The sequence below is a fragment of the Chlamydotis macqueenii genome, chromosome 7, assembly GCF_036417535.1.
Source record: "Chlamydotis macqueenii isolate bChlMac1 chromosome 7, bChlMac1.mat, whole genome shotgun sequence".
NCBI classification, from domain to species: domain Eukaryota; kingdom Metazoa; phylum Chordata; class Aves; order Otidiformes; family Otididae; genus Chlamydotis; species Chlamydotis macqueenii.
Genome location: NC_141562.1, coordinates 14,847,070 through 14,867,563, shown reverse-complemented (window position 1 = coordinate 14,867,563; position 20,494 = coordinate 14,847,070). Strand labels below are relative to the sequence as shown.

Sequence of the window (20,494 nt, the reverse complement as noted above, 5' to 3'; positions counted from 1 at the left end):
TTCAGCTTCAGACATCTCTGGAGGTGTCACTGCTCTACCTTCTCAACGCAGGGGCTCCCTTAGTCTTTGAGGATCTGGCGTCCTTCTCAAAGTCATCAACAAATCCGTAGCTGAGCCTAGGTAACCAGAGCACTCTTCTTCCTCTCCTTGTTTTGTTAAATAAAAAAAAAACAAACACAGATTTTCCAAGCAGTTCAGATTTTCTAAATTATTATGTAGTACATTGCTAACCCAACGTGCTTGTGAAAATCATCCATTCGCCATCTAAACCAGGTTCAATTAAAATCCCCTGCAGAGAAAAGAATGCGTAAGGATTCTGTATCTTAGGGTAGATAATCCTGACTGTATATTTCAAGGATTCAAATGAGTCATTTCGCAGAGGCTTGCCCTCCCCCTTTCTATTTTTCAGTGGCAGGAAGATGTGGCTTGACATATTATTTACATATTTTATTACAGTCCCAAAGGAGACAAACCAAAAGACCATCGAAATTCAGCAAGCACGCATGGCATGAACTGCTGCAGACTTCAGCACATACGTGCTGATGCGTTCAGTCCTCACTGCAATCAGAAGTGACAAAGTAACTCGAGGCATCTGACGACTCACAGCTTACAAGGCATCTCTCAAAACACATGAATAAGCAGAGAAAAGCCTCAGTTGCTCCCAGCAACAAGGGAAGAAAAGAAAGGTTTGAAGCTGGCTTATATTTATCTACCCTGTTCTCAGTTTAGGCAACAAAAATTAGAGCACAGTATGAAACGAGCAGCAGTAAAGTTACCTAAATATATACATATATATATGCAGCGGCAACAAGTAGGCAGCAAAAATCAGAACTCTCAGCAGGAGATACAAAACACGGCTCCTACATCTTTAGAACAGCTTTTCCACTTCATTACTGACCTCCAAATGTCCACAATGCCAGTGAACCTAAAGTTCAAATCAAATCGTCTCACTCCAGTTTTTGACCAGCTTAGGGGGACGCAGTGTCACCCACCTCTAACTATGGATGTGATTTCAGCACAACTGGACAGTTATTTTACAAATTTTTATTGATCCTGTGCATATCACTTCATCTTTTCTGTCGCCCCTCCTGCATTCTCGTTTACACTTAATACACGACCCCTTTTAGCTAGCCATTTCATCCACTTCTCTACCTTTTTAGCACAGAGCCCAAGGCTTCTCCCTAATTGTTTCTCTGTGAAAATAAAATTCCTTGTTTTCTCCACCTTACTCACCACAGCTCCTGCTTACCTGTCATACGGAAGCTCCGCGATGGTCACAGATCAAGTTCAGAGCTGTCCTAAATTTAGCTACTCTGTTTTTCTCCTACCACAAGCCCACCATTCTCTTCCTGTCTGTATGGACCTACTCAAACTCTCAAACCTCTACTCAAGATGAGAACTCTGAAGCTACATGTATAAGACACCATGAATCAAAGAGCCCTCCGTCTTCCTTATCACGTAAATAAAAAAAATTTATTTGAAACAAAGACACCAATGGTCATCTTATTAAAAAAATATATGCAGTTCAGAACATGCAGCAATCACAGTTTGGTAACTGATAGATTGTTTAATTTAATTTTAGGTTTTTTTAGAAGTCACCTATGTCCAGTTTAGCAACAAGAAGGAATTATTGGGTTCACCAATGAGAGGTTGTGCGGAGCAGGGGGACAGGTAACAAAATCCATCCCTGATTTCCCCAGAATAGCCTCTCCTAGCTCTCCCTCCTCTGTGTGTTTACTTCCCCTCTCTATTTCTCTAAACTCCATTTCCTACTTTTTACCCAGTCTAAAGGCAACACAGGTTATTCCCTACTCCTCTGGTGCCGAGCACCGATGCACAAACACAAAAGCATCGCAGAGCTTTCCCCCCGTATCTGGCATTAGCAAAACTGCGTTTGCAAATATGTGAGCTCCGTGATCTCCGACGCACCTGATTTCTATCAGGACAACACAAAACTCATTCATACGACAGATTCCAGAGCTGGCAATGGAGTGTTTTGTTTGAACCTCTGCCACTGCCTTCTATGCAGAGGGCTCCTGATAGCACAGAGGCTTTTCAAGAAGCAAACCAAACAAAATCAAGAGTTACTCTTCCCTTCAACAGTTATTCCTGCTGGCTACGTCTGGGCTGTGGGTGGAGACCTGCCAGAATTCAGCCCCACGGCGCACAGCGCTCGTGAATTCCCAAGGTAAATTAAGGATGTGCTGAATTACTGTATCTTGGCTAGAGCATGTATTTTTACATCTCAGGATCCTACTGTGAATAGAAAAGATTGATTTGCAATTTGGAGGGGGCATTCAGTGTGCTCCGTGACACATATGAAATTATGAGGGAGGGAACAAGACAGCTCCAGCACAGCTATTTGAGTTGCTGCCAAATAACAAAAGCATGAAGGCAAATCGGAGCCAGGGAAGTGCTGGGTACTACCCCAATCCTCCTTGCATTTATTTTTGCAGAATTTAGACAAGTGTCTTTGGACGTTGTCTTGCTGCTCTCTTTGGAAAACAAGTCTATCAAGCGACAGCACCAGCAAAAGAAGACAGAGGTATATTAAAGGAGCACAGCTTTTAGTTTTGGTGCCCATGCAATTAGCCTCATCAGCATCCTTTTTGTTCCTGTATGTTCCAGAAGCTCCGTTTCCCCAGTGTGAATAACGAAGAGCAGAATAAAAACTAGTTTCTGGTTTACTTCCTTTTAAAATTATTCTTATTATTTCATCAATAATATATATTTTTCTCTTGAAGACATAATCTTCCAGTTGTCCTCCAAAAATACCTTTTTCCTCCTGACTCCTAACAGGTTATACAAACACAAAGTTAAGATACCAGAGCTCTGTTCCATTCAAACCAGTAACAGAGGACGACAAGCAGAGCTCCCGTCAAGGCACCTGCCAAAATAACTGCTCTGAATGGCATGGCATGGCAACGGGATCCAACCTCTGAAGATCCAGTAGCAGATTCCAGTTTGAACGCCTCCCCTTAGTCCCCAGCCTGTCCATTCTTCCTTCCTTGCACACCCACACAGCTCCCGTCTCTTGCTCTGATGGCCTGACCAGACCCAAACGTGCCACCAGCCTACTCCTCGACGTGACCCAGAGCAGAGCAGCAGCTCTGGGGCAACGTCAACCGGGAAACCCTTGCTGTACAAACAGCCACGTCCCATCTCCCCGGGGAGGAAGACCCCACAGACCTAAGCCAGCCAGGGGACTACAAACTGGAACCTGTTGTCAGAGGAAACATTAATGGGTTACAAAACCAAACCAAAAAAACCCCTAGGGAGTTCACAACTGCCAAACATCAGTCTCCTCAAGATTTCTGCAGGAGGTTTGGATTAACAGATAAAATTAGAACAGTACCATTTGGTGCAGTAGGTGGTGACCAGACACCGAAGTATTTTGGCAGATATTCCCGCAGCTCCAGAAGTACGCTGTCGCAACAGGCGGAGTCATAAACCTGAAATAAATTAGGGAGGGGTGGGGAGATCATCAGTTTAAGACGTTCATTTTATGTTTCCAATTGTCCCATAATTATAATTTCTTAGTCTTTGTTTTCATATGTTTAATATTCCTACTTTACATTTAAAAAACATACACGATGAAGATGATCATTATTACAGTCCAAGAGAACTGAATGGTATCCTTTCTTTTAAAGTAAAAAAGATGAATCAACGCTAAGAATGTATGGCTTGGCTTAAATAAAAATCGAAGCCTATTTAGCGAAAAGGGTGTTCTCCCATCCTGGATCCAGGATTGCTACGTGGCATGGTACATCCGAAGCTTTTTAAATTACATCAGGTAAAGTATACAAGCTCAGACTGGATCCTATTTCCTCCAGAACAACTCATCCTGTAACTACATCACCCAGACAACGCACAATTCAAACATATTTCTTTTCATTTGCTTTAACACTTTGAACATTTTTTTTTTCAACTTCCGTAAGAAAAACCAAGAGCAGCTTGGGAACAGCAGCTGGCTTATATTCCTGACGGAGTAATTCTTTGGAGAGTTACAGCTAACCCTTGGATACTATCTGCTACAAATCGCGTGACTGTCACCAGTTTTCAGCGTTGTTGTTAAGAGGGTTTCAAAACTAGTGACCAGATTCCCCCCACCTCGCCCGAAGATCCAGTTACAGACATCAGGGCTGTCTTCCGCACGGTGCAGCACGATTTGCAGACTACGAGATGCATATCCGCACAAGTACAGGTTGCAACGATTATCATCGCATTTAGGAACCACCTCATCCTAATCCCCCTGCAGCTTTCCCAGTTCTGCTGCCGTCAGAATCGCGCCCTGTCCCTCAGCTCCGCACGGCAAAACCCACAGCCACTGCACACGAGTGACCAGGGGAAGGTAACAACTCTGCTTTCGCTTCCGTATGCGGGAGCGATGCAAAAAATTATTTCAGGTGTTAGCAGAGCTCTGCAGAGTTGGCTCAGCTGGTTGCTCCGAGATCCAGTTTAACCACAGTGGGAGAATATCTTGCGATGGGAACTACAAAGGGTAGGTATCACAAAATACACGCCGTTAGCGTTGTAATACCAATAAATCTAGGGAGAAAAATAACCCCCGACCTGAAGTCCAGCTACTATTTCAGAGCGTCAAGGCAAGCTGTGATCACCGGTGCTGCGTAACTCCAGACACAGCCCATACAGCAGCAGAACGTTAAAATTAGTCAGTGCAGGTTTGTGCTAAATTTAGGTTTTATCGCGGAAACCTCAAACTGGGGAAACTCCAATCACCAGCGCGCTTCAGACACGCAGCGTTGTTCCACTGCCCTTTTTGCACACCTAATACAGGAGCTCCTTGGCTTGTACTGGCCGCAATTCTGACACCTTTATGTCAGCCCTGCTACCGGGCAGCGACAAAGCAATACAACCAAATCTTTACGCTAGCGTGACGCAAAACAGACTTACACCTGACACTCACACCGCTCCCGTTGCTATCTTAAGCAGACAGACGTTGCTGGGGTGTATCTTACAAGTCACGGTGTCACATCACAGGGCACTGCTCTCTCTTCACCCATCCTGGTTTGACAAGCTGGCATCACCTCTGAGGACTGCAGGTTATTCTAAGTCTCAGACTATTTTTCCTGCATGTTAACACAAGCTGATATTCTTACGCACCACGATAAAAAAAATCTTGCTTGTTCCTGGGATCAGTGGCTGCTGTTTATTTTTATTTATGCAACATTTCTTTGCTGAGCCTCAGATGTTACCAGCAGAAGACAGCGCTTTCCCCAGAAGACTGCAAGGTAGCTTGATCTTACTAGCTCAAGGAATGAAAGAAATGAAGGGTGGGAGAGAAGAGAGAGAAAGATCAGCGCCACACAGATGCTGAGGCACAGACTCGGTCGCTGTTATCCTTTGGAAGAGTTTGCTGTTCCCCACCGGGCAGGTGGCCGCTTCTGGCCAGGCCTCCAACCTGGAGGAATTACTTTACGCTGTGGGTATTTTCACACAAGTAATACAAACTTAATTTTTGTTTACTGGGGGACTTCATTATCACAGCACCTCCTAGCCAAGACAGGGATTAGCATTGCACCCAGCACAAATTCTCTTTTCCCAGGTGAATTTAAGCAGATCCGAGAGGCAGCGACCATCATGCAGCAGCACAGCCTTTACATGGGAGCAAGTAGATATATTTAGGACAGGACAAAGAGGAGAGACCTGGAAGCAAGAAGTGCAGCAGACAAGGAGGAGAAACTCTGAATGCAACTTAAAAAAAAAAGTAAACATAGTAAGAACTCATTTGCTCAATTTATTGGCAAAAAGATCGCATCTCAGGAGACCACTTCCATGTTTTAAACAGAGATAGTACTCCTGCTTTGACTCACTTTTTAATCACCAACATTAGGTGATTAAACCTGGCACCTTGGCAAGCAGCTACGAGTATGCTCCTGTGCATGTCAAAAGTAGGATACAACAAGGATATTCCCATCATTTGTAACGGGGTGTGATAGCCCGAAGTCAAGGCCAGATGGGGAAAAAGGCTCCAGGAATGGCATCTTCCTTTCATACGCTGATACAAAACATTTTAAATGGAGACAAAACCCACAGTAATGCATTGTTCAATATCATTATTTCAGCATAACAGAACTACGTGCATTATTTCTGTCTCTCAAGAAGTTATCTTGCTCCCAGAAACAGTCATAAACTCCTTTCAGAAGTTTGGCCTAACACGTACAAAGCACTTGTTTGACCTTTTGCCTCATACACAGCACCCATGCCGTGGGCATTTCTGGTCATTTCACACAACCTGGTAGCAAGCTGCACATTCAGAATGCCAAATCATAGAATCACAGAATGGTTTGGGTTGGAAGGGACCTTCAAAGCCCACCCAGTCCAACCCCCCTGCAAGGAGCAGGGACATCTCCAACCAGATCAGGTTGCTCAGAGCCTCATCCAGCCTGGCCTTGAACGTTTCCAGGGATGGGGCCTCCACCACCTTTCTGGGCAACCTGGGACACTGTTCTATAACTCACATCGTAAAAAATTTTTTCCCAATTTCCAATCTAAATCTACCCCCTTCTATTTTAAAACCATTACCCCTCGTCCTATCGCAACAGGCCCTACTGAACAGCCTCTCCCCATCTTTCTTGTAGGCCCCCCTGAGGTACTGGAAGGCTGCTCTGAGGTCTCCCCGGAGCCTCCTCTTCTCCAGGCTGAACAGCCCCAGCTCTCTCAGCCTGGCCTCATAAGAGAGGTGCTCCAGCCCTTTTATCATCTTTGTGGCCTCCTCTGGACCTTCTCCAACTGGTCCATGAAATCTAAATGTATTTATCACAAAATCATCCCTAAAATTACACAGGACATCAACCATGCACCTTGTGTCCTTAAAAGCATCGTTGCTGATGTTGCTGGGAAGCTCTTACCCCAGAACAACATTTAGAAAGAAACAATTGTATTTTCACTCACATGAACATTCTGAGCAGCTGCACTTTTTTTTTTCTCCACAGGTCCAATTTCTCCAGCACCCACTGACAAATATAAGTTATTTCTGCTTTACTGCACGGACTGCAAAACAACTCAGTGGCAGCTCAGCCAGGGAAGGCTGCGTATCACAGGCTGCATTCTTCCAACAGCGCAAACTGGAGACATGAAGTGTAATAACTAGTGGGCTTAAAAGCAAGTAAACAGGATACGGACGTTTGGAGGGCTCACAACAGGACCATTACAAATTACAGCAGCTAACTCAGAGGAAGAATATGCCCCAGATACGTCTTGTTGCAGCTCAGATAGTCTAACAGACACCATGAAGTCATAATTTCCAGTTACTCGGGACTTTTTAATTCCGAGGCAAATTTACCATCCCGTAGTTTTTAATCCAAAGTACACTCTGTTTGTTTTGCTAAGTCTGATCCAAACAGATTCATCTGTTTTTTAATGCAAACAGGGGCTGCTCGGGGAGAACGGGAATGTTCTTTTCCTTATTTAAAGCAGCATGACATTCAGGTTTTTTTGTTTTCTACAGACTTGCTAATCACACAAACGACAAAGGGAGGGTATAACAAAATAGGAAACTAGTTCTGGCAGTACAGACCAGTCTTCAATTGTCCTGATGAAAAAAAATTGAGCACTTTGACAGAAATGTAGAGTTGATTTAAAAGAATATATATTTTAAATTTGCATTTATTTTAAGGCTATTTGAGTAGAAAACTTTAAATGCTAGAGTAGGTGATGTCTGAAGCATCACCTTTTCTTGTCACCAGCTATCAAAAATTGTCCCTCAAGGGGGTCGCAGCACAGCTCGCAGAGTCTTAGGACAACACCAGGCAGAGTTCAGTTTCCCTTGTGTTTTTTGGGGGGTTCTTGATGGGTGGGGAGCAGTTAATAAGTCACGCGCTCAAATTAGCCAACGCAAGATTTACAGATGATAGTGCAACCTTAATTCTGTCTCCCAATGTGTACGCATTCTATTACAGACTTTAATTACCTAAGCACACTCGGCATTTCCCTCCAGGCTCCAACATCACCCAGTTACACCCGCAAAGTACGAAGGCCAAAAAAATTGAGGTTGAAACAACAGTTGTGAATTTAGCGATTGGTAACTGCTTGGCTTTACAACCCAGATAGCCCGTGCTTCTTTTTCAAAGTAGCACCATCATGTTCTGACTTGCAAGCATCCGCAGTGTTTGTTTCCACAAATATGAGTGGAATCGAGCCAGCTCTGCTTATATTAAAAATATCTGATACCAGAGTAACTCCACAAGTTAAATATTTGTGAATGCTGTTACACTAAATGCTATGATATTGAATTGCTTGTTTTGCTAGGCAATACACACCCGTACTATACGGGAGATTGTAACCATTATTCTCACTGAAGATACCCACAGAAAGACAAAAAAAAAAAAAAAAAAGCTTAAAACAAATCAGGATATATTCCCAGAATCACATAACGTAAATGGATTGTCAAACAAGAATTGCACCCACTTGAGACAATCATATCCTTCTTCTAGGAGTCCAGGGAAAAAAAGAAAAAAATAATTTCAGCAAGGAGTTACCCATCTCTCCTTCCAAAAAATGAAGGCTGTGAAAATAAGCTTCAGAAATCTCCCCATTAGCTACTTATTTGGTCATGTTTATCAACTAGTCATTCTCTAACAATGTCGAAAAACTTCATTTTATCCACTTCCACATGTTTTATGTCGCCAAATTTAAGCTGACCCTAGCAAGATTTGCAGTCCCAGGCATGGAATAACCTTTACGAGAGGCAAAGCAAACCCTGACCCATTTCTGAGGATGTAGCAGAGCTTCACAACTTCAGCAGACGCAAGAAGAAACCAAAAGCAGCAGTCGGGCACAGCCACCAGCTGCAAGGTTGGACAAACGCCATGGTGGAGCTGCGAGTGAAGAGCCGCAGGCACCGTACGCAGCAAGTCGCTCTGAAACAGTCAGAGGTGAGTTGGGAAGAGGCAGGTCATTCAGTCCCTCTTTCTTTCCAAAAATCACTTACTGCAGAGACAAGGCAGTAAAATACCTGGAAAGACAGAAGCCTACCCCATGACAAGCAGAAAGGGTTGTTTCCCTCTTCACAAGACAGCAAACTCCCATCTCATCTTTCATCCCACAAGATTCCTAGGCAACTAAAAATTAACAACAAAGCAAGCTTAAATTATTTACTTTACCCACACGCCTCCTCTACAATTGCTGCAAGCCACCCGGCTGAGCAGGGCAGTGGGCATCAGGGCCTTCTTGGTCCAAACTGCAAAATTAGAGACCGCGTTTCGTCACAAACACAAATCTCTTGCCTTTGAGTCTCTCCTAGGCTCACAACTCACTAGCACAATCAGATGTTGCGTTCAGCTTCAACTGCGTAGCAGCTGGAGCCTTCAAGGAACTTGAGAGCTCTTTGAAGTCCAAGGTAATTCTTTCAGCATGCGCAACAAAGCCTGATCCCTCAGGCACCAGAATATTTTAGAAAAAGCAAGCTCTTAATGAAGATAGCCAGGAAAGCGTAGGTGGAAAGTGCCAAACATAGATGGCAAATTGCACATCAACGCCTCTACTCCAAAATCTACATTCCTTGGGTTCAGTTACGTCAATGTGCACGTACAACAGACTGGAGTGGAGTTCGCATTAGGTGCTCTTCCCTAGAGGCCAAAATAAAGAAAACAAAGCCGAAAAAATGGTGCAAAACCGATGCAACACCAAGCTGAATAAAGACAGCAGCCAGAGTATTTTTCATACAAACTTTCTGCTGCAAGAGTTGATTTTTTTTAAGCAACTCCAACTATTTAAGAGCTCAAGCTTTAAATATCGCGGGAACTACTGAAAGAAAAGTAAAATGGTAGAACAGGAGGAGAAACAGGAAAATAAGCCAGTATCACTGTCTGACTTTTGGAAAACATCAATAAGCATTACCCGTTGTTTCTGGAAAGCCATCTGATCACAGCTGAAGATTCAAGCTAGGGAGTGAGAGGGAACAAGGGGTGGGAGGAACCCTGAAGCAGTTAAATAGGCAAAATTTCATTTTGCATTTCAAAGTGGAGACAAGTCCTGACAGTCATTAGTTGGGGTGGTTTGTTCCCTCATGCTGCAAGAGGCAGCCCTCGTGAAGAATTTACTGCAGCGCTACCCTAAAGGTGCATCTCACAGTAGCTTGAGTCAATCCCAGCCAGGGCTACCACAGTCCCCCGGACGTTTTCATGCCATCCCCTGCAGCAATGTCAGCATCCAGCTGGTCCTACAGCCTGCTGAGAGCTCCCTGCGTAAGGGCCAGGCTAAGGCACTGCTGTTTAAGTCCATCTACCCTCACTAGCTCTGAAATGCTTCAAATATTTTCTTTACCTTCCTTTAAAAATGCATGTTTGTGTTCCCCTTAGTTTTGACAATTTTATTCATCTCAATTATTTGTATTATACCATCAGCTATGTATTCTACCATCTCCTTTTCACAGAATACTCAACTCCCACCTGCAGCAGCGTGTCCGAAGTGGTCATTTCATGGGCTACCCCACAAGCGCGACATCAGATTTACAGTCTGAGTTTCTACGTCAAGAGCTCCTCTGCGAGCAACACGCTCTACTTTGTGATGAGAACACTTGCCAAGATCCAAGCAGCTAGTAATAAGTTTTTGGGTTTGGTTTTTTTTTTTCCTAATGGACAAAGAATGGCACCTACTAAATGGAATTTTAGTTGATGGCATATGATTCTGGGAAAGCATGCAAGGGCTTCTTCCACAAGGACTACAAGTAACAGCCCAACAGCTATTCTGATGTTTGCTACCCAAGCAGAGGGGTTTTCAGGAGTTAAAGAAGATACACTAACATCAAACCAGCTGTTTTGTAATAACAAGCATTATTTTTTGGTTTGCTTTGAATAATTAACTCTTTGGAATCCCACCTATGCGTGCAAAACTGGAAGTTCCAGGACCAGCTATGGGCCCACAACTTCCTTCCACTCACCAGCCTGCTGGACAAGCATGGCTGTTGCTTCCCAAACCTGCAACCCACCCCCCTGCTCACCATTGGCAAGAAAGGAAAGAAGCAGTGCTCACTTGTGCTAGATCTATTCTCAGGAAGGAATTTTCCTCCAAATCAGGTCGATAAGAGAACTGGATTTTTTTTCCTGTTTACTTACAGAGCATGGACTGTAGACTAAGCCTGTTACCAGCTCTCTACAAGCTGCCGGTATTTCACAGTGCGGTCAAAAAGCCGTTTTCTTCCCATTAGCTGAGGAGTACTGTGTGTCCTTCCTTTTATTACAACACTTCTGTCCAGGCTCGCGGTTTAAAGTATAGAGCGTGAGGCAATCGCACACACTGGTTTGGGAACTTAAATTTGCTTATTTCCCCAGCAAAAAGAGAATCCCTCCTGGAGAGCTTCTCAGCAAGAGGAAGGATGCCAAAGGCAGAAATGGACTGGATCAGAACGCACTTGCTATGTTTGCAGACAGGTAATTTGGGTACTTCAGTACCACTGCCTGTTGTGGAGATGCAGCAGATCTGGATGTACCGGAACCAGACGTGGCCAAAGATAACTTCAGGATTTTAAGCTACAGCTCCGAATGTTGTCGTAATGAAAGGTCTGGGTGAGGCACTATATCACCAAAATACGACGTTAAGAGAACCGTGCATCCTGTTTCTCCCAGCTTTGTCCACACTAGACTACAAATCAGAACCTCAGCTGGAGACTCAGTCACGGGATGAGGGCATTTTAGTTCACAACAGCAGCACGATGGCATCATCCACTCCTTTTTCAGTCAAGGATAATCATCTAACTCAAGGCTATAAAACCTGTTAACCGAGCCTACAAAATAGGGTAATTCATCCTGAACCAAGACATACTTTGCCTCCCCGACCCCCTTCCTTTTCCGTCACCAGCAGAGAACAGTTTACAGAACGCGGGCTGCCTCATCATGATTTGTGCTATATGGGCTGAAAGGGGGCTGAGCCGTCTTTCCGAGTCAGTTCCTGCAACTCCACGCAAAAGCTTCCAGGCCAAAAGACATCTTTCAGGTTGCTGGCTTGATTTTATGCCATGGAGGGGGGAGGGAAGTCACCAGAAGTCTTCTGCACTGCCTGAAGCTGCTTGAATGCTAATTAAAATTATACAATGCAAAAAAAAAAAAAAAAAAAAAGAAGAAAGCATCGAGCAGGAATGAAAAGCTGCAGCACAGGAGTACTAGCAGGTTATGGAGAATGAAATAAATAAAATAGGAAGGAGAAAATTATTGATAATGGTCCAAATGGGCATACTTCCTGCAAGTTCCTTCTCTGTAACCACAGAGGCACAAGGAACTACGGCTTCAGGAAAATCAGCGTAATTGGGTCTTCACTAACACGTTATCCTCTGGTCACAAACTCAGAGACTGTGACAGGAGAGACAGCAGAAGTTTCACAAACAATATTAATTCTGCCTTATGTCAGTTTGTAAATAGAGTTAGTAAGCTCTTTAGGGGAAACAAAAGAGAAAGATGGGTCATTGCCCTGTTGAAAGCTGCGTTATAATGCATTCAACAAAAGTTCAGAACAACAATTCTGCGGGCAACCATGGAACCATTATTCCCTAGCTTTCAAGTGCCTGACTCTCACCTAACTAACGTAAATCTCTTTTACATGCTGGAGCTATTTGTGTCTCTGACATCCTGGCTTTGTTTTTAGGACATGTAACAAGAGCGAAAAAACAATTTCTATTATCTACAGCGGTAACAGCTTCCTTGCATTCATATTATATGTCAGCAGGGCTTGAACCCTGAACTTTCAGACTACTGCTACAGCAGTTAAACTGGCAGCGGGTGGGAGATCTGTTATCCAGAAGGGCCAGATGACCAGCCCGATGATCTTTTCCCAACGCTAATGTGGGGTGAATCAGCTCCCTTGGTTCCCAAGCATTAGGACAGAGGTAGAAAGTTGCCAGAGCTGAGCCGGGACTGGGAGAACCCTCTCCGCCTTTTTTAATTGCAACCCCTCCAAATTACATCAGGCAGGATGAGAAGGGAAGGTGTACTACTGATAACCCAAGCATCACGCAGTCACTGCAGGAGACCAGAAGGGCAATTCAAATAAAAGTTTACAGGACCATTTATTGATCTGTTAAGCATAAAATCCCAGTTTATTAGCTACTGTGTGAGCAACCTTGAAAACTCCAGTATGCCACGCTCAGAACAGGTGCGCATGGTAACAGAGGTTTACAGTCCCACCGAGCAAACGCCAGAGATCAGAAGTGAAAGAGCTGCCGTTTCAAACGGCTCAGGGACCTTCTCTTGTTCTGCTGAACATAAGAAACACTCCTCTCTTGGTGCTAAACACGCAGCTTGTAGGAAACTGTAGTCACAAAGGTAACCTCAACAGCTAAATTCTCTCTTCCTCAATTTTAAATACTTGCAACCCAGGCTCTATCCTTTTGCGCCCGCAAAAGCAGCTGCCCTATTTAAAGTCTGACATTCCAGCTTCCTCCCCCTCTTCAGGGCACCAACAGGACAGTCATTTCTGCAACGCTACATTCTTGACGTGACAAATTAAGAAAAACCCTGGGCTGAATAGGGCAGCTCTTAAATAGGAAGAGCAAGTTCTGCTAGCACACAGCGCTCTCGGGTACAGCCTGGCACGTCTGAGACCAGAGCTCTGCACCCAGCTCTGCAGGGAGGTTTTACCTCACGCGGGGACGGCACTAACCTTTTCAAGGATGCTTTTTCTCACAGTTCCCAACCCATCTGCCAGAAGAGATCACCGTAGGAGGGCTGATAGGCTTCTTCCCTTCCCGCTCCCAGCACTGCTGAATTAAATCAGACTCTTTCAGCATGTATAAGTGCACCCTGGCACAAAGCAGGCTGAAGCCAAATAATAAAACGCACCGAGCAGTAGCCCACTTTTCTGGATTTCTTAGCATGCATGTGTAGGCAGCCTCCCATAAACACACACTGCCTTTTACCAATTTGTTTTCTTTAATGGAAATGGGTCACTACTACAAAATATATCATTCCGCATTTTCAAACAACACTCTTTTCCTGTTTCCACATCTCTGTGTGCTGCTCCCTCCTGAAACTCCTTTAAAAGCAGTCCTTCAGAGTGCCTCCGCCTACACGTTCTCACCGAGTATTTCCATTAGATGGAAACAACTGATCATCAGTGTAGATAGTCCTTAAAAAACCACAAACCTTCCACTTCAATTCTTTTTCTTTCTCTGGCTGCTCATACCTCTGGAAAACTAAGTATTCTGTAGCTATCCAAGGTGAAAAAACTCCAAACTTCTTACCCAGATAAGGCTACCAGAAGACCTGGTAAAACCCTCCACGGTTACGCAGGCTGCGTTTGTAAGAAGTTCACGCCCTCAGGTACAGGAAGGGAGTTTACAGGAACAAAATTAAAATGTTACTGTTTTGATTTGATAATTACTCATATTTACAGAGCTCAATAGAAAGCAGACATTACCCCTGGAAAGTCACACTCCAATGATAAGTTAAGGAGTACATGGTAAGTTATTAACAATGACTACAAACAGCTCATTGTTCTACTGCATTTTGTCATAGAAGCTGTTCACCATAATCTTGTCATGCTCTTACTTTTCCCCTCCCTCAAAACACAGAATCAAGGAAAGCCACTTCCCCATCAGCAGAGAATGGCACATACTGCTGCAGTAGAGACAAAAAGTTTGGTTTACTCTGTGAAATAATCTCTTAAGAAAGAAGACTTGTATTTAGGGGGTGGATTTTTTTTTTAAAACTGCTAAACTGAAAATATACTATCAGGAAAACAGAAAAAAGTAACCTAATGGCAGTCTGAGTGGGAATTACTTGAGAGATTTTCCCGTTTTCCACTCTGACAGGGACCTGTGAAATTCTTCAAAACTTCCAGTTGCCACCCACTTCTGAGCAGTTTTCAGTGTCTTTCTCAAGTTTCCCATTTTGTTTGGGCTCTACTAGCTCAGCTTTGTGCTCAACAGAAAATAACCCATCAATAACCAGGGGAAAAAACTTCCGGTGATTCGCCGACGCAGACTATGGCCCTCTGTGATGTTCACACATCCAGCTGAAGGCAAATCCAGCAGTTTCAGTGGACTGTCCTGCCCAGATATAAGATAATATCTACCTGGCATCAGGTTAAATGTATCAGTTATATGAAAAAATAGGTACAGAAATGCAAAATACGGTACTATTAATCCACATATACCAATTGGTAGCCTTCTGGTTTGACCTCACCAACGGACTTGCTGCCTAGTCCTGACGAAGTGACAGCCTGGGAGTCATTAGTCATTCCACTTGTTTCATTTCTGCACTGTTTCTCACTGTCTCCTATACCTGTCTGCCTTGTAAACAACCCCTTGTCTCAAGGAATGGTAAAATTCCCCTTCCCCCATTCTCTGGAGGCTCATTAGCTTACTCCAAGGTGGTAACGTCTCTTTGATTACAGACCATCAGACACATTGAGCTTCAAATCCGCTCACTGGTGTCCAGAAAGCACCAGCACAGCAGAAGGTAAACGGGAAGAATGGGAAGAAAGGCCTTTCCCTCCTGGCAGCAATGACCCTTTGTATCAGCTCAAGCTGTACGCAAAACTGTACCTTGCGCTGAACCTCACAATCCGCAGTAATCCTCACCTGGTAACAACCATACGCAGCGCTTAGGTGTCTGTATCTCGCATCATGTGGTTCTTGCCCAAGAGCACACACGATAGCAGTTAATCATTGAGAAGTGACAAACCCCCAAGACCTTTCTCCTGTACTTTCACCTCCATAACGTACATGCGTTTGCTCGCCTCTTCTCCCACGCAAAGGCATCCTAGTCCACGCACAACTAACTGTGTATACTCCTTTCCCTTTCTCCACTGTTTTCCGACAATTGCCCAACCCCTTTCCCAAATGGCTTAAAACCAAAAATCCGTGTTGGAAGTGAACCAGAAAGGGCCTGGAAGACACAACTGAAGCTAGCTTTGCAAGTTACAACCCGATTTCTTCCACGATGACAGGGCACAGTTACAAGGGCACTAATACAGATCTCTTCCTCAAAGGTTTTACCCAGAGTCTTGCTCACGGCTTGTCACGCGAGTCTAAGCAACAGGCAAGATGACAAAGCCTGTGCTGTGAATGGTTAACGTCTAAGCAATGCTCAAGCTTACCCCTCTCACCTGCTGGCTTTAGACAGTGACAGCACCTTACGGATTTCACAGAAGAATAAGCAGCCTGGCACTCAGAGGAGTCTGTTCAAGCTTTCTCCTTCTACTGAAGAGTCACCACTCAGGCTGGGTTGCATCTTTCTTAACCTCATCTGGACGACAGTCACTGAGAAACCTCAGAAAAATATTTACATTTAGATTTAACTGGCTCCTGCTGAGCTCCTGCTAACTCAAGAGCTGCTGTTTTGTCTAGCAGTCCCACCAGTAATGCCAGTATGCAAACACATTGTTTGCTTGGGGCACCTGCTTAGTCTGTTTTAATGTGAGACATTTCCAAAAAATATTTAAGGTCTTTCAGAAACTTAAATCAATACCCTTTGGGTTGAGGTTTGAGGCAAACCAGACCAAACAACACAACAAGAAGAGGGTCTCAAGGCTCCTCTTTCATCCTGTGTGAAGATTTCTACAGTTCTTGGTACCTAATAAGCCATGAAAAGGGATGACTGATCAAGCTGATATAGAAAAAACACGTGACAAACAGGAAGAGGGTCCAAAAAACAGTTTACCTTCATAAGACAACAAGCAACAGCTCTCCTGGTTTGTGTTATTAGTTACTGATAAAGCAACCTGAAGATGAGCAAAAAATACAGCAAACTAAAGTTAAAACAACTGGAGAGTTTCACATTTATTGACTTTTTAAAGGAGCTGTGTTTTAATACAGTGAATAGTTTAATACCATGAACAGAGCAATACTTCTAGCAATAAACCAGACTAGATGGAAGTGTAAGACACGCTAAATTTAGGTGCGACCAATTCTGAGACACTCAGCAACATGAGAAAGATGGGATCAGACACATCACCCTTTAATCATAGATGAAGATAACAGAAGGCTTTTCAATACAGCCTTAGATGCTGTGAAAACCCCGCTCTCCCATGAGCGGAAACAAACTTAAATCCTGTGAGTGAAGCAGGTCCGGCACGGGGAGAGACATTCAAAGAGGAGAAAGTTCCAGACAGCACACAGACACCGTGACAGGGCTGTGGGTGACCTACCGTTCCGACAGCTAGGTTGCACCTCCCCAGCCGCAGCGACGAGGATGTGCTCCCACAGGAAGCACGCCCGCTGCTTCACCCGCAGCGAGCCAGCTCTCTCCACGCTGCCGGACCCTCACCTTGTTGTAGAACTCCTGCTCCCTGGGACCGCGAGGTGGTGGCTGCAACTGCTTCAGGACGGTCCCGTCTGGATGCTGCAGGATACCTAGGAGAGAAGCATTTCCTTCAGGGCTTAGTTTTAAGATATATTTTTTCTTTTTTTTTATTTCCCCCTTTCAGAAATAAATACACCATCAGGGACAGCCTGTTTGCCAAGTCGTACTGCTTTCAGTAGAGTGAAAATTGGCAGCTCCTACACAAAACCCTTAGCAGAGGTTTGCTTCAATTCCCCTTTTTCTAGCCATTAGATGATCTCCTGGGTCAAAATTCTGCTCAAGGCCAACACAGTAGAGGGATTTGACATTAAAAGTCCCACCCAAAAAAACATCTAACTACGGAGGATAACACAGACACTCCCTTTTTAAATAACTGATAAGTTGTTTTTCCAACAATGCCAAGAAGTTGAAGGAGTTAGCATGAAGTTTAGTGCACTTCTCGCTAGCTAAAATAGAAATACATGTCCTGTGAATGTATTTCTATAGTAGTGGCATAGAATGAGCACTGCTATGTTACCAGAAGTAGCACCCCTACAGCACGCCATGCCAATCAGATGCTACTGGTTGTATCACCCATAATCACAACACAGAATTTCACCTCAGCCAGGCAACCACCTTCATCATGCCTGCACCAAAAAAAAAAAAAATATCCTCCTGAAACAGCCCTAATGACTCTCCAGTCAGCAAGATTGCTGAATAGCTACATACAAAACGCAGCTGAGTATCTGAGGGTACTCAAGAGACGGATATGGGCAAGAAAAGAGAAAACTAACTGCGTCTCTGTGAAACGCATTCTAAATTTCACCAGTTGCAAGGGAAAAAAGAAAAATCCACTTCTGGAAAAGAAGTTTTCTCCTAGGATTTATTCATAGTTTTTCAGAGAGTAATTTATTTTGCTTAGAAGGGAAGGGAAAATGTCAACTGTATCCAAAATAGGTTCCATCTTCAGCTTACCACTTGAGGAAACACGGTAAAACAAGCCAGGAGCTTTGTGTCCCAAAAAGAGTTTGCAGTTGTAACAGCAATTGTGTTATCACCTTTTAGAAAGCATTATCTCTGAATGGGCTCTGTTGTGCAGTCTGGAAAACTAAACAACATCTTCAGAGCCCAAGATATTTACTTTAAAACAACCACCAGACTTAGAAAAGTTGTTTCATCAGTTGGCTGTGCTGATGAACAAGGAGTGGTTTTAAAAATCCGTGTAAAACGGCTCTCAAGTCCCACTGCTCGCTGGAAGTTGGATTTTGTATACTTCCCAGAACTAGAAAAATACTGCCACACAACAACACGCAGGCTACCGCAGCATCTTCAAAACACGACAGCTTCTTCTGCCCCCACTCCCCGTACCCTTTTACGCGTGCTGGAAACCACTTAGCAAATCGCACGAAGTATTGGAATGGCACATGTCTGGAACGTGAACTGCTAGCAATCACAACATTAAAAAAGATTTTGTAACTAGTGCTCCTCAAAATCCGTACGTTGGCTTTGATGATAAGAAAATAAGACAATCTACAAGGTAGAAGGACCAGGGAAATATTCCTGGAAGTAGAACCCACACACTATTGGATTGACACATGTGAAGAGTTTAACATCACCTCATGTTGTCTAAAGTTCCCTCATCCTCTGGATTTCTTGACAGACTACAGCACCTACTCTGTAACTGCGACTGAGGCAGGCCTGGAAACCAGAGACTCGTGTTTCAACATTCACCACAAAGATGAAAGCTCCATAACCTTCCCTCTGATCCACAACAACAGAGATACCATCACCTGCAGATCATACTGTCACATGGACATTGGCCATGGTCATGTTCTAGTGCTCCTGGGGGTTTTCAGCAGATTGGGAGGAGCATTGAAATATGAATGAGGAATATAAAATTTCTCAAGAATCAGCAGAATTATACCAAAATGAAAATTCTGAAAGACCTCACAAATATTTCTCTGTGGCTCCGCATGCAAAGCTTGCCAGCGTTCTGAAACTCAAACTTACTGCAGAAATAATCAACGCAGATATACAGACTCTTCTAAACAACAACAAAAATCACATCCAATCCACATGCTTCACTGAACTACAGACAAACCTTGTTCTGCACAAACGCATCGAACATGTACTTTAGAAAATATCCTCTGTCCTCTGAGAGTACCTGGTAAGGTCTGGCCAGTACGTATGTGCCACCTCAACCTTTCCATCGGGAAAACAGCAGCCAGAATTAGAAGTTTTGTGATTTGCAGGACCAAGCAAATCACACAGAAAGAGAATGGCTCCTTCAGCTACAGAGTCCCACTGATGGCTCGGGGACCTCCAGCACTTTGCGGGTACAGGCACCAAACCCAGCCAGGTGTGGTGATCCCACCAGCTCCTGTCCCTCTCCACCTGCCTACGGAATTAAGCCACAACCCAAGGTGGTTACTTTACTTACTACCCATGATTTTCTCGGTTCTGGGGGAAGCATTGCTGAACACATCATTGAACAGAAAGTCCATCGTAATGCCCAGAAGCCGAGGGTCTACGCGTGCACGCAAGGAGACTGCAAGAGCTCTTTCTTTGCAAAGCGGCAACAGCCCCAGGGAGCAAAGGGAAAATGGAAAGGTTATTCAGGAGGGAGGGAACCCTACGCCAAAGAAATTTGAAGGTGTACTTTAACAACAACAACAAAAATAGTTAACAAATATTGGACCTTCAAGTCCTCTGCGTGTTTGTACGTGGGGACAGAAGGGAAGTTGAGCGCAGAGGACAGCAGTGACATGCAGGAGGAAGCTGGGCAGAATAAGGAAGGCTCTGCGCTTGAATCAGTAAGCAGCTCGGATACTAACACCAGCTGGGTACAACCTTCAAGGATGTTTGCTGTGTTGTATGCATAGCAATCAAGGTATCTCAACAAAAAGGCACACCGGTTTTATAGCTTTAGGCTTTTAAAATGCTAAAGATTCATTGGGGCAGAAAGGAAAATAGCAGGAAGGGTGACTAGGAAAAGTCAGAAACGGCAACGGAGAAGGTAGGAGACACACCGGTCTCCTCACATATGCTTAAAGTCCTCACAGATTTTGGCATCCGGCTTGTCTGTGATATTCCTTACCAGTGCTATCAGCAACTACATATATCCAAACATCTGGCCACTAGCTTCACAACAAAGACACCACGGGGAGCAGCACTGCAGAACTATACATGACCCTGCATCTTTAGCATCTCCACTGCCTGCACTCCTACATACAACATCTGTAAAGAAATAAAAGAAG

General features: G+C 44.1%; 1 protein-coding gene across 1 annotated transcript in view; it reads right to left on the bottom strand.

The window, feature by feature from the left end:
• Positions 1-20,494, bottom strand: part of IPMK (inositol polyphosphate multikinase) — a 39,672-nt gene that overhangs the window by 17,469 nt on the left and 1,709 nt on the right. Inside the window, exons 2-3 of the mRNA XM_086752716.1 lie at positions 17,223-17,308; positions 3,356-3,452 (exon numbers count right to left, since the gene is read on the bottom strand). Coding sequence (XP_086608842.1) covers positions 3,356-3,452; positions 17,223-17,308 — 183 coding nt within the window. The remainder of the gene's footprint in view (positions 1-3,355; positions 3,453-17,222; positions 17,309-20,494) is intronic.